At 45.1% G+C, this 13,206-nt stretch overlaps 1 protein-coding gene across 3 annotated transcripts in view; it reads right to left on the bottom strand.

Annotated features, from left to right (window-relative positions):
- Window positions 1-4,095: 4,095 nt before the first annotated feature.
- LOC139407434 (lysine (K)-specific demethylase 7Ab) overlaps window positions 4,096-13,206 on the bottom strand; it is a 41,936-nt gene continuing 32,825 nt past the window's right edge. For 2 of the 3 annotated variants that reach the window (XM_071151223.1, XM_071151241.1), the window contains 15 exons: window positions 12,919-13,105; window positions 12,376-12,538; window positions 10,861-10,948; window positions 10,548-10,654; window positions 10,339-10,430; window positions 9,994-10,080; window positions 9,531-9,767; window positions 9,280-9,404; window positions 8,614-8,822; window positions 8,431-8,525; window positions 8,189-8,328; window positions 7,842-7,990; window positions 7,666-7,733; window positions 7,197-7,479; window positions 4,096-7,078 (listed from right to left, as the gene is read on the bottom strand). In XM_071151223.1, the coding sequence (XP_071007324.1) occupies window positions 6,990-7,078; window positions 7,197-7,479; window positions 7,666-7,733; window positions 7,842-7,990; window positions 8,189-8,328; window positions 8,431-8,525; window positions 8,614-8,822; window positions 9,280-9,404; window positions 9,531-9,767; window positions 9,994-10,080; window positions 10,339-10,430; window positions 10,548-10,654; window positions 10,861-10,948; window positions 12,376-12,538; window positions 12,919-13,105 (2,119 nt within the window). In that variant the 3' untranslated portion in view covers window positions 4,096-6,989. The remainder of the gene's footprint in view (window positions 7,079-7,196; window positions 7,480-7,665; window positions 7,734-7,841; window positions 7,991-8,188; window positions 8,329-8,430; window positions 8,526-8,613; window positions 8,823-9,279; window positions 9,405-9,530; window positions 9,768-9,993; window positions 10,081-10,338; window positions 10,431-10,547; window positions 10,655-10,860; window positions 10,949-12,375; window positions 12,539-12,918; window positions 13,106-13,206) is intronic. The other variant, XM_071151232.1, reaches the window with a different exon arrangement.

The following is a 13,206-nucleotide window of genomic DNA, read 5'->3' as shown; positions in this document are numbered from 1 at the left end:
GGTCAAGTGTATTACTTCTGCGCTTAGTGCAATCAATATGCTGATAGAATTTAGTTAGCCCTGTTCTCAAATATGCTTTGTTAAAATCCTCAGATACAATAAATACAGCCTCAAGACATATGGTTTCCAGTTTACATAGAGTCCAGTGAAGTTCTTTGAGGGCCGTATTGGTGTCTGCTTGAGGGGGAATGTACACAGCTGTGAGGATAGCTGACGAGAATTCTCTTGGGAGGTAATGTGGCCGGCATTTGATTGTAAGGAATTCAGGTGAGCAGAAGGACTTGAGTTCCTGTATGTTATGATTACACCATGAGTCGTTAATCATGAAGCATATACCCCTGCCCTTCCTCTTCCCAGAGAGGTGTTTATCTCTGTCGGCGTGATGCATGGAGAAGCCTGGTGGCTGAACAGATTCCGACATAATATTCAGAGAAAGCCAAGTTTCCGCGAAACAGAGAATGTTACAATCTCTGATGTCTCTCTGGAAGGCAACCCTTGCTCGAATTTCGTCTACCTTGTTGTCAAGAGACTGGACATTGGTGAGTAGTATACTCGTGCACATCGCCCACCGCTCCCGTCTATGGAGCATGACCAGGAGGCTTCTCCGTCTGCCCCTTCTTCAGCGCTGTTGTTTTGGGTCAGTTTCTGGGATTAGATCCATTGTCCTGGGTGGTGGTCCAAACATATCACAGTCTGCGTGATCAAAACAATCTTGAAGCATAGATTTCCGACTGGTCAAACCAACGTTGAACAGTCCTTACCACGGGTACTTCCTGTTTAAGTTTCTGCCTATAGGAAGGGAAGAGCAGAATGGAGGCGTGATCTGATTTGCTGAAGGGAGGGCAGGGAAGGGCCTTGTAGCTGTCCTGGGGAGCAGCAATGTTCAAGAATACTTGATGAGCAGGTCGCGCAGGTGATGTGTTGATAAAACTTATGTAGCATTTTCCTCAGATTCCTCAAGTCTCCAGCTACATAAATTCAGCCTCAGGATATGCGGTTTCCAGTTTGCACAAATCCAGTGTATTTCCTTGAGAACCGTTGAGGTGTTGGCTTGAGGGGGAATATACACGGCCGTGACGATGACTGAAGAGAATAGTGAAGTATTTCTGATTGTTACCACAATCACACCATGAGTAGTTAATCATGAAACATACACCTGTGATTTTCTTTTTCACGGAGAGCTCTTTCTTCATGTCTGTGCGGTGTATGGAGAACCCCGCTGGCTGTATGGACGGGGATAGTATATCCGAAGAGAGCCATGATTTCGTGAAACAGAGTATCTTACAGTCTCTGAACATTAGCGAGTAATAAACTTGGAAAGGGTGGATGGTTTGCACGCCTCCTTAGTCGGACTAAAAGCACACTCTGTATTCCTCTTCTTCATTGGCAACGTCTTGGAGCAGCCCTGGGATGAGTGGAAATGCCTCAGTGGGTACGAACAAAGGATCCAATTCAGGAAAGTCTAATTTCTGGTCAAAATGCTGGTGAGAGACTGCCGATCTAATATCCACAATATATTTTCTACTGTAGTTATTTTCCACCAACAGAAACCTGATGGTGGACAATTCGTCATATACTGTATATTTTATATGATTATGAATATGGCATCAAAATGTTGAAAATCATATTTCCCTCCAGCTGATCATTGTCTGTAGCTGGCTCTGATCATAGTGTAATAAAACATGCAGGGAGAATTGGGAGGGAGAATTGGTTGGCAAACCCTCAACCTTTATGACCCGTAGCCCTGCGTAGCATTGACTGTGGCGGGGTGCATTTATGTTATGACACATTGGTCCAGCAGTACATTACTTTTTTTTTTTTTTTTTAATACATTTTTTGAATTTCACCCCCTTTTTCTCCCCAATTTCGTGGTATCCATTTGTTAGTAGTTACTATCTTGTCTCATCGCTACAACTCCCGTACTGGCTCGGGAGAGACGAAGGTCGAAAGTCATGTGTCCTCCGAAACACAACCCAACCAAGCCGCACTGCTTCTTAACACAGCGCACATCCAACCCGGAAGCCAGCCGCACCAATGTGTCGGAGGAAACACCGTGCACCTGGCGACCTTGTTAGCGTGCACTGCGCCCGGCCCGCCACAGGAGTCGCTGGTGCGCGATGAGACAAGGATATCCCTACCGACCAAATCCTCCCTAACCCGGACAACGCTAGGCCAATTATGTGTCGCCCCACAGACCTCCCCGTCGCGGCCGGCTGTGAGAGAGCCTGGGCGCGAACCCAGAGGGGCACAATACATGCACAATACATGCAATACATGCAAATAAAGGTGATTCTGAAAGAACTGATAGGCATATTGCTTACACCGGTCATGGACTGGCTTACAGGCTGTCCAGACTCCAGTCCTTCCAGATCAGTGAGCACTGAAGAGATTGAGAGCAGGGCATGGTGGCAACAAATCAACTGGTAATACAGTAGTATTACTAGTAGTACTAGCAGTATACTGTGCACTTTACTGTACAGTGAATTTTAATCACCGCCCTCCTGTCCCACAGGAGACTTTGCCTCTTGCCAGGCATTCGTTAATAAGAAGGTATTCTTAATTGACCTGCCTGTTAAAAAAACGTAAAATAAATACAAATAAAGTGAGTGTCTGAATGTGTCCCCCTACTGCTGAAATATGGATCTCTATGCAGACGAACACAAGGCACGTTACGTTTGTTGCATACTGCCCGCCATGCATTCTCACACTTTTAGATCCCCAAGCATGCAGATTGTAGATGGAAACAAATACATAGGATGTACAATGGAAATTCTTAGTTTGAGTTACAGTACGCTATATATACACAAAAGTATGTGGACACCCCTTCAAATGAGTGGATTCGGCTATATCAGCCACACCCTTGCTGACAGATGTATAAATCGAGCACAGAGCCATGCAATCTCCATAGACAAACATTGGCAGTTGAATGGCCTTACTGAAGAGCTCAGTGACTTTCAACATGGCACCGTCATAGAATGCCACATTTCCAACAAGTCAGTTCAACCTTTTGCTCTGTTAGAGCTGCCCCGGTCAACTGGAAGTGCTATTATTGTGAAGTGGAAATGTCTAGGACCAACAACGGCTCAGCCGAGAAGTGGTAGTCTACATAAGCTCACAGATTGGAACTGGCGAGTGCTGAAGCACGTAAAAATCATCTATGTTTGCAACACTCATTGTCGAGTTCCAAACTGCCTCTGGAAGTAACATAAGTACAAGAATTGTTTGTCGGGAGTTTCATGAAATGGATTTCCATGGCCGAGCAGCTGCACACAAGCCTAAGATCAATGTGCACAAGCTCGCCACCGTTGGACTCTGGCGCAGTGGAAACGCGTCCTCTGGAGTGATGAATCACACTTCCTCATCTGGCAGTCCAACGGACAAATCTGGGTTTGGCGGATGCCAGGAGAACGCTACCTGCCCCAGTGCCAAGTGTACAGTTTGGTGCAAGAGGAATAATGGTCTGGGGCTGTTTTTCATGGTCCAGGCTCCTTCGTTCCAGTGAAGGGAAACCTTAACACGACAACATACAATGACATTCTAGACGATTCTGTGCTTCCAACTTTGTGGCAACAGTTTGGGGAAGGCCCTTTCCTGTTTCAGCAGAACAATGCTCCTGTGCACAAAGCAAGGTCCATACAGAAATGGTTTGTTGAGATTGGTGTGGAAGAACTTGACTGGCCTGTACAGAGCCCTGACCTCAACCCCATCTTACACCTTTGGGATGAATTGGAACGACGACAGAGCCAGGCCAAATCGGCCAACAGTGTCGAGCCTCACGAATGCTCGTGGCTGAATGGACGCAATTCCAGGGAGCAATGTTCCAACATCTAATGGAAAGCCTTCCCAGAAGAGTGGAGGCTGTTATAGCAGCAAAGGGGGAGGACCAACTCCATATTAATACCAATGATTTTAGAATGAGATCCTCGACAAGCAGGTGTCCTTTACCTGCTTTACAGTAGCCATGGATGACTTTAGACATTAAATTCAAGTGATCTAAGAGTAGCTATCACGTCAATGGTATTTGTCAATGCAAAATATCTTATCCAGTCTTACTGATGCATGTTGAAGTTGGACTGAGAATAAATAATGAAAACATTGCTTAAAAATATTTTATTTACAGGCCACATTGGGATACAGAAATAAACGTTCAAAGATTACAGTGTCAAAAGACTTAAGCTTATTTCGTTTTGAAAGATCACAACCTATAGCCGTTGAAACAAGCAATCTGCAGAATAGAAAGACATACCATGACCAACAATACTTCACGCAAATGTAAAACTGATCTAAAATGCAGTCAAATAAATACTGTACAATTAATAGTAGCCTACTGGATAATAGGACCCTGCCAGCAGGCCAGTAATGCCATGCACGATCAAACATGTTGGATGCTGAAAAGTGAAACAGTTGAGGAACTGGAAAGCAACTCATGAGCTTTGCTTCTAAGAAGCTTTATCTTTTTGTTATTGTTGTTTATAAGGGCTGGGAGTAGGAGAAGTCAAGTTTCTCTGATTGAATCTCTACAGCATATATAGGCAACTGCAAATGGCTAGACAGGAGCGCAGCACAATTAACATGAGGGTGTAGAATAAGTCAGTCAAAGATGGGAACTCCGTTCTGGGTGGGTGGCACTTAAAGCTATTTGACATGCTTAAACCTGGAAGTTAGTGCAATATGTCTTGCCAGGTAGCACACGAGAATAGTTAAGATTTAGTGATGGCTTAATTTTACTTGGGGTCCCCTCTGTTGGCATGCTCTGTGCCAAATGAAATAAATGTTTTTATATTCAAAAGAGATTGCTTCCTTTGGGTCGACCTAAATATTTGAAGTTCTTAGTCTAGAAACGGTCACCATCAAACAGCCCTGAGCAGTCGTAACTGTGTCCACCATTCACGGTTTTAAGTGACAACAATTAGCATGAAAAAAAAAACACGATTTTGGAATGAAAGTTGGAGACAGGCTACATAATTCCATTTCTATAAAAAAAGGACTCAAGGGTACAGCTAAAAGGGTTCTTAGTGACACTTGTAATACCAACTACACATAAAAAAAAAGAAAAGTGAATAGATCAATGATCAGAAAATGTGTCCACGATGATGTGTCATTTCATGTTGCTTATCAAACCAAACGTTTCTTAAGTCAAGAGCATGGGTCCCTGAGAAAGACGCAAACTGGAGCAATCTCTCACTACAAATGTAAGAGGTCTTTCAAGCCATTCAGAGTGCTCACATTTTTGGCATTATAACCAAAAAAAAAAGACCAATTCAAAATCCAACCTGAGGTCTTTCAAGCCAATATGAGGGTATATATAGTGACAGGGAAAATAAGCATACCCTTTAACAATAACTGGATCAGTAGCCTTAATTACATACAATAGCAAAATTATGTCACTTAATGAAAAAAATCCACTCTTTTTTCAAATTAGTCCACTGTTGATACCGTCCCAAAATGTTTTGCATGTCAGCAGTCAAGTTTTCAAGATAGGATTTTAAGAAGCAATCTTGAAAACTTGACTGCTGACATGCAAAACATTTTGGGACGGTATCAACAGTGGACTAATGAAAAAAAAAAAGCCAAAATACAGTTGAGTGGATTTTTCCTTTGACACATTTATAAAAAAATAAATATTCTTTCAGTTTCATACAAACAGCCAAATATTCTTGACCAATCTTTTTTAATCAAAGTATCATACTTAGCCCAACTAGAAGAAAGGAAATGTGTATAATCTTTTGTAGATTTTTGCTGAAATCCACCCATACAAATGTAAGAGGCAAAGTATACAACCTCTTAGGGAAGAAAATCCCACATCCGTTACACTATCCATCGTAACAGGATTGTCATAGTCATTAACTCCCCCCCCCCCCTCAATACAGAATTCAATACCAGCAAAAGAAACAGAACAATAAACACCAAAAGAGAAAGTGAAATAAATTATGGATAACTTATTTTCTGTAAATAAATTCTGTACATTTTTTACTTTATATAAAAGCTTTTTGCAATTTCAGAAACCTTTAATAATAACAGCACTCTCAAGCTCCTGCCCTAATTTGACCAATAGATGGCACCAAAGGAACACATTTGATATGATCAACTATAGAGTGATCAACTATAGAGCAATAAGGCTCGTAACTCTTTTAGTAAACAGAAGCAGTACTCTTAATGTGGTGGGAGAGGTATTTTTTGGAATGGCTTAATGCATTAGGATTCATAGATAGCTTTTTACATACTGGGAGGCTGATAAGGCAAGGTGACTAGAGTGCTGCATCAAAATATCTCCCCCCTCTCGCAAATGCAATCACTGTTGTGATCGTGACAGGAGGCTAGGCAAAAAGGATAGCATGAATATACACTATAGCACCATTTCAAATTTGTTCCAACACCATAGCACCATTCTTGCTCTTCAGTCAGACTAACACAAGACAATCTCCCAAAGAGGTGATGAAAACCAGGTAGCAGAAAGCAGCATCTTCACTTGCCATTCTCGGCTTAAGCACAACATGTTTTGCTTGTCGTGGCATAACAAGTAGTGTTGGTTGGAAGGGCTAGTGCAAGCCTTGGGTAAAGCACCAGCCAAAACAGATACAAAAGCGTGTGGCTCAGATGCAAAGTTGTTGTATCAAAAGACGTTATTTAAATTCCCACTGCCATGCATCTTTGGACAATCCTGTGTTGTTGCGGTGCTTCAACTCTGAAACAAAGCCAAATTTACTGTGTCTCTCTTTTGATGACTAGAACATATACAATCCAATGTCACTGCTGAGAATCCATGCAGCTGTTTTTACAGCGGAACCATCACTTCACCATGGCAAACGGTGCGCTCGCTCGTGTCTTTGTCATCTAGCATGTGGAGTCAGTGATTCAGGGCAGTCCATCCAAGCGATGATTTTTGATAGGATGTGAGTCGAAGCTGAAAGAGACGCATCCTCAGTATATGGGCAGGGGTCGAGTTGTTCCTTAAAAAGTTTTTACTGGGGACATAAGGGTCTTGAGTGCTATAGCAAAAAGTGGTTGTTCCTGCTCAGCTTGAGAATCTTCCCCAGTCTCTGCTTGGTGGTGGCCATACCTTTCTTAGGACGTTTTCCTGAGAAGAAGAAACATTGCACAGAGATCAATAACAAAAGGAGGAGAGAGAAGAAGAATGCTACACTCATTTCAACTACTGTAGATTAACTAGGTCAAATAAAAATATGGAGTCAAACCTTTAGTCGCTTGATTACTGATGGGTGGGGTGTTTGGGGCGGACCTCTTCGAGGGGTGCAGGGGGGGTGACAGAGTGGTCTCACAGTACTGATAGTCAGTCCCTGGGCTGGGGTCCAGGCAGAGGGGGCTAGAGGCAGCCCGAGAGGGGCTCTGGTCCCCCCAGGCCTCGCTGCTGTTACTCCCACTGCTCTGACTGTCCATGAAGTTCTTGTTCTCCTGGATCCTCTGGCTGAGTTCAGCTCGACACTCCTTACGCACATGCTGCTGGGCCCTCCGCTCATCCTAAAGGACAGGGAGACATTGTTACTTTACATTAGATCCCAACTTGTTACCTAGAGAGGAAGATTAGTCATTCCAATACAGAGTGAGTGATTCTGATGTCCTCTCAAAATAGAGACGTCAGTCTTTAGAGGTGTCGGCATCAGCATGTGCAGTCATGACCCATTCAACCTTGGCTATTGTCATTACCTGAAGGCTCAGTGTGGAGTTGCTGTCTGAATCCTGGCTCTCCTCCCCTGACGCAGGCTCTCTTTCACCTACAGGACAACCACAGGGAAAGTTTACTTCATCTGAAATGGATTGAATTAGGTCCTTAGTCAAATTGAGATCTTGATGTTTATAAGAATTTCAGGACTGTAGCACACCACGGTCAGGGGAGCGATGGGCTGGGCTGGACCACCAGGGCTCCTGGGCAGTGCTACTCTCCTCTGGTCGCTGAGGGTACAGCAGCCCTGCCATGGACAGCATGCCCTCAACAGCCTCCTCTTCTGTGGTTGGCGAGGTAGGATGTTCTCTACAAAGGCCAGCAAGTAAAGGAACAACTTCATTTAATTTCTTAACTCAACTGGATAATGAATGATTCATGCATGACTCCTTGGCTAATGTAATACTAATGTCCCCCCATTGGATTCCTATTGCATTGAATTGCATTGCATACAGAATGCGTAGAACAAGAAGGCCATTTGGTCCATTTATCCATGCTTCCCCGTACCCTTTGAGTGGTTTGTGGTGGTGGCTGAGGGCCTGGCTGGCCTGCTGCAGGTCCGTCACACTGCCTGTGCCTCGCTCCGTCCTGCACAACTCCTTTTCCTCCTCATCTGAGCTCCCTGAATCCTTCCCAGAGTCCCTTTTCTGCACAAGGTCACACAGATGTGTCAGCCTTTATAACTTAAAAACTCTTCCTCTGTGTGAAGGAGAGACCGGGCCCTTTGGTGAGGAAGTGCGATTAGTTACCTGTGTAGAGCAACGCTTTTCGGACTCAGAGTCTGAGATGTCGGAGTACACTGCGGTTCCTTTCCTCAGATCGGAATTCACTCTTTCGAAAAACTCTGAGGAAAAAAAAGAGAAGGATGAATTACATATCTCTGCAATTTTAACTTTTCATTTTAATTCTCTGGCATTCAAAGATGAGCCTACCTAAACCGTTGATTGACAGCCGGTGACTTGACCAGTTAGACTCACTGCTGAGAGGGCTCGGTATCTCCCCTCTCTCTGGGTCTCTGTGCTGTTCCTGCATGGTGTCATTGATTTCGGTTTTCACCAGGACCCCTCCCAACTGGTGGCCACCAGTCCTCTCACCTTCCCACACCGGACTATTCTTCACCCTGGTGTGACAACGCTCATCTCTGTGCACACATACACACACTAGTAAGAAGGGGAGAAAAAGCCTGGAGGCAAACAACAGAATTTGGCACTGAAAGCCATTTTACCTCATTTTATTTTGGCTAAATTTTGATGTAAGTGGTGAGTTGAAACATGTAAAGATTGCACAGTGCAGGTGGTCCATCCGAACATGTTTAGGCTGTGCAACACCAGCTCTGTGTTGTAACATGTAACCACTGCAGCCAGTAACGTGAGCATTATCAAAGCCAACCGGAGGTGTTGGATGGTGAGTAGAGTGAGTCACTGCTCTCCCTGTTGGGAGGTGATGCATGACTGAGGACTTAGCGTGCGAGCAGAGAGATGCCGGCTGGCAGAGGAACCATTAACCCAGGCTCCAGATCCTTGGCTCCTTCCCTGAAAAGGTCACAGGCAGCCGGGGGCCAAGGGTGCCAGGGAGGGGGTGGGGTTCTTCTGGCTCACCTGATAATCCGGCCGTGGCACATCACCAGACGTAGGTTGTTGTCCAGGCTCCGCTCCACAGCTGCAGCAGATGCCACAGATGCCTTGTTGAACTTGGCCGTCACCGTGGAGCTGAACGGGGCATCCTGCGAAAAGAGCATAGAGATTTACTTTAACAAAAGTTGATAATTAACCTAGCCTCAGTGTAGGAGTTGCACATTGGGTTAGACCAAAGCAGCATTGGGGAGATGGTAGTGTGTCAGTACCCTCACCTCCTCAAAGGGTCCCACTTCCAGCCTCTTGAGCACCTGTCGCGTGTGCAGCTCCAGGATCTCCAGGTTGGAGGGCGTCTTGGGCGCGTGGTGATGATGGTGGTGGTGCCGTAGCCGCCTGGCAGTCCTGCGAGCATGATGGCTAGCCCGGTCCAGAGTCGACCGCGTCAGCGGGCATCCTCCACTTCCCTGAGATTTCATTGGCTTGCTACCTCCAGCACCACTCTGCTGCTCCTCCTGTGGTTAAGAAGAGATACTAGTCAGTACAGAACCAGAACGCTGCAATAACCAGCTTGAAAGAAACACAGTGCCTTTGACCTGGTACTTAGAAAAGGGAACAATTGAAATAAAAAAAATAATGAGGGACAGCCTTTTACTCGGAACACAAATTGTTTAGAACCAGCTCCAAGTCGTCACATAACAGCTTGAGGCCCTCTCTCCCAGCCCCGTCACAAGGCCTTACCTCCAGGTAGCGGATTTCCTTTGTGAGTTCTTTAATTAGACGGTTGGGTCTGATATGGTCCGGGACCTCGCTGGCCGGCTCTGTGACCTGAGGAGAGGCAGAGAGCGTTGGGACAATGAGGGCTCGTACAGTCTCAGATGGTGGTTACAGTTTCCCAGTCTGGTCTTAGTCATACCACCACATTGGATACAACCTGCCCACTATTGACCTTTATAGAAGGAGCCCAATGTAGATGACATTAGAATGTATATAATGTGACCAAACATACTATTCTGTAGTCAGATGTTACACGCACAAAAGAAGCTGATTTGGCGTCTACAATACGTTTTTCTTGTAGTATCTTACCTCTCGCTTCAGCCAGTTCTTCAGTGCAGTAATCAAGGCTTTCACTCCTTCTGACAGGTAGGCTGGGGGCTGGCAGTTATCCTCTCGTAACTCTGAGAAGCCAGGAATCATATGAGAAGGATGTCACAAAAAAAAAGTGCAGAAAGTTACCAAAAGGGGACATCACCGACACAGCAACAAACTCTTCCTCCAAGTAGTATTTCTCTCACCCTTTAGAGTCTCCAGTAGATTCTTTGCCACATACCAGCAGATGGCCTCAAAGTAAGGGAATTTGAATAGGTCAGGAGTCTTCAACCGCCGCTCCATCTCATAACACCTGTAGTTGAGGATGCAGCAACCGAGGTCAAACACAGACACACACAACGCTGAGATCACAGTGAAACCACCACTTCATTGCTGGCCATTAAAAAGAGAAGAAGGTAAGAGCGGTGTATTTAGCCATTCATTTCAATGTTATTGCTCTACAAAAGTAAAGAAAGGCAACAGAATGAGCAGAGGACAGAGGGTTTTCCGGGTGCTCACCTGAGCTGCATGCCTATGTTGAAATTGTGGAGGAAGTTCCCTCCGAACGCCATGCAGTCCTGAGAGGTGAGAACAGCATGGATCCATCCTGGGGAACACAGAGGAGGATAGACCACATCAACAGCTGACCCACAGATGTGGAGCAAAAGGCCAGTAGCAGGCAGAAGACAAACATGCAATAAATCCAACATTTCATTTGGGATTCTTGTTTTCCAGCTGTGTTTCAGCCACATCAAAGGGTTTAGGAAATGGTTGAAAAACCTTCCACGTTGCAGCAGCGCATCCACAGAGGCGTGACGATGCTGGGCTGGGAGGCCCTAAACATTATAAATGCCCAGCCATGGAGGGTGCACAGAGAGCTGCTGTGGCCCCAGCAGAGAGGACGGGAGCCACTCAAGTGATTATATGGATGGCTGATAACGGTTGGGGTCCTCTCTCATCCGCTGCCTGTCTGCTACATATCAGCCATCAAGAGCCCAACCGTGTGACCTTCCCTACCAGGGGCCTTTGGCTTCCCGCAATAAACCATTTCAGAAATTGTATTTATGGTACAGCAGGGGGCCTGTGAATGCAGTTCATGAAATTATAATTTGTACATTAATCCAAAAGCAGGTGGGCCCATGCTGATGGATCATTGTGCCACAGTTAAAATGATCAAATACTCTTTACTAAAAAATGAACGTTCATTTTTGACATCAGGAAATAGACACAGATGTTGTATTTGTACAATTACATTTTCCTCTGTGGAATGGTGGTTTTATGTGTTTATGTACTGAGGACCTGTGTGTGTGTGTGTGTGTAACCCAATATGGAACTGGGCCAGGGCTCTCTCCCAGCAGGGAGCCACTAAGAATCTCACGCTCTCAGTGTCTGCTAGCATCATCAGTCCAGAGAGCTTTCACATCCCCAGCAATCCAACTGGGAAAAGCAGCCTTGAGGGAAACAACACAGCTTCCCACAAATCAAAAAAGTGTCACTATAAATAACTTGGAAATCTGCTTCTCCACCCTGTGGCTAGAGAAACTGGATCAAATAACTAAATATTCCCTTTTACATGACGTGCATCAATTCATTTTGGCGTGTCATCACCTATTTGACTTGCCATGTAATCGAAGGACCATATATATATATATATATATATAGTAGGGAAGTTCTGTGAACAACAGTGGGCGTCATGTGGTGCTGTTGTCCTCGGTGACAGAGGAGGTCCACTCAGGCCCTTCAGAGCGCACAGTGGAAGACACAAATAACACAGGTCTTCCTGTGAGGCGCTATATCAAAGGCTAGCTGCTCCGCTCAGTGCTAAATGGAAAAGCAGCTTTACGGCTCGTGTTTTTGAATGCCCTTGTGTCTGCAGCAGAGCTTTGGAAATATAGTGCTGTACACGAGGAATGTTGCAACAGTAGAGCAACTTAAACCCTTTGAACTCAGACAAGTTCCTTTAAAAAATAAAAAAAACCTGACTTTGTCCTGTGGTGTAAAAGGAGACCGCTGCTTCTCGTAGCTTCTCCTAACCTGTCGGGATGAGGACAGTGGTTCCCTGCGGCACCACACACTTGTAGCACTTGTCCACCTTGTCGCCGAAGAACACCTCGCTCTGGTTGGGGGAGGAACTCCACGCCTCGTATAGTGCAAGATTAGCCTGGGTCGGCTTGATCAAGTAGAAGATCTTCTCTCCCTTCAGGACAGAGAAAAAAAAAAAAAAAAAGAGAAAAAAAAATGTAATCAGGAGAACATTATTCTAGTGCAATGGAATGATTAATAATACAAAACAATTTACAGAAGTGTATCTGGAAGGGGAGATTTTCGGAGGAAGGCAAATTAACAAGACCCAGCATGTAGTCAGTGGTGCAACAATAAAACACTTGAGGGGTGACAAACCTCAGGAGAAGCATGAGGATATTCAAGCTGGGCTGTCAGACTACATAGTCAACGCAAAACGCCCTGAAGAAGACTATAAACTCCTCTGGTGCCTAACCCTAGCACATTTTACAAAAGGGATACACTGCAGTCTGTGAAGATATAAATCATGCTGAGCATAGCAATTCCCCAGCTTACCCAGAGTACGTGGTACCACACGGATGTGCCTCCGAAGTCTATGTGGAAGTCTGTGTAGCTGTCCTTCACCCCCATCAGGCAGTACTTCTGGACAAAAGGCTTGGGGAAGAAGGAGTCATCTGGCCAGTAGTTCTCCACCCAGGACATCTTCTGAGCGATATCAGGCACCACCACCAGCTCTGCCATCCTGAGAGGATATAAAGGAGCGCTTAGGGAAGTTCTACCAGTAAGGTTGAGTCCTTTTTAACGCTACTCATCTTTCAATACACCTATTACGGCGCTCTAATA

Source organism: Oncorhynchus clarkii, chromosome 1 (assembly GCF_045791955.1).
Source record: "Oncorhynchus clarkii lewisi isolate Uvic-CL-2024 chromosome 1, UVic_Ocla_1.0, whole genome shotgun sequence".
NCBI classification, from domain to species: domain Eukaryota; kingdom Metazoa; phylum Chordata; class Actinopteri; order Salmoniformes; family Salmonidae; genus Oncorhynchus; species Oncorhynchus clarkii.
The sequence above is the reverse complement of the archived record's forward strand: the minus strand, read 5'-3'. Positions and strand labels throughout refer to the sequence as shown.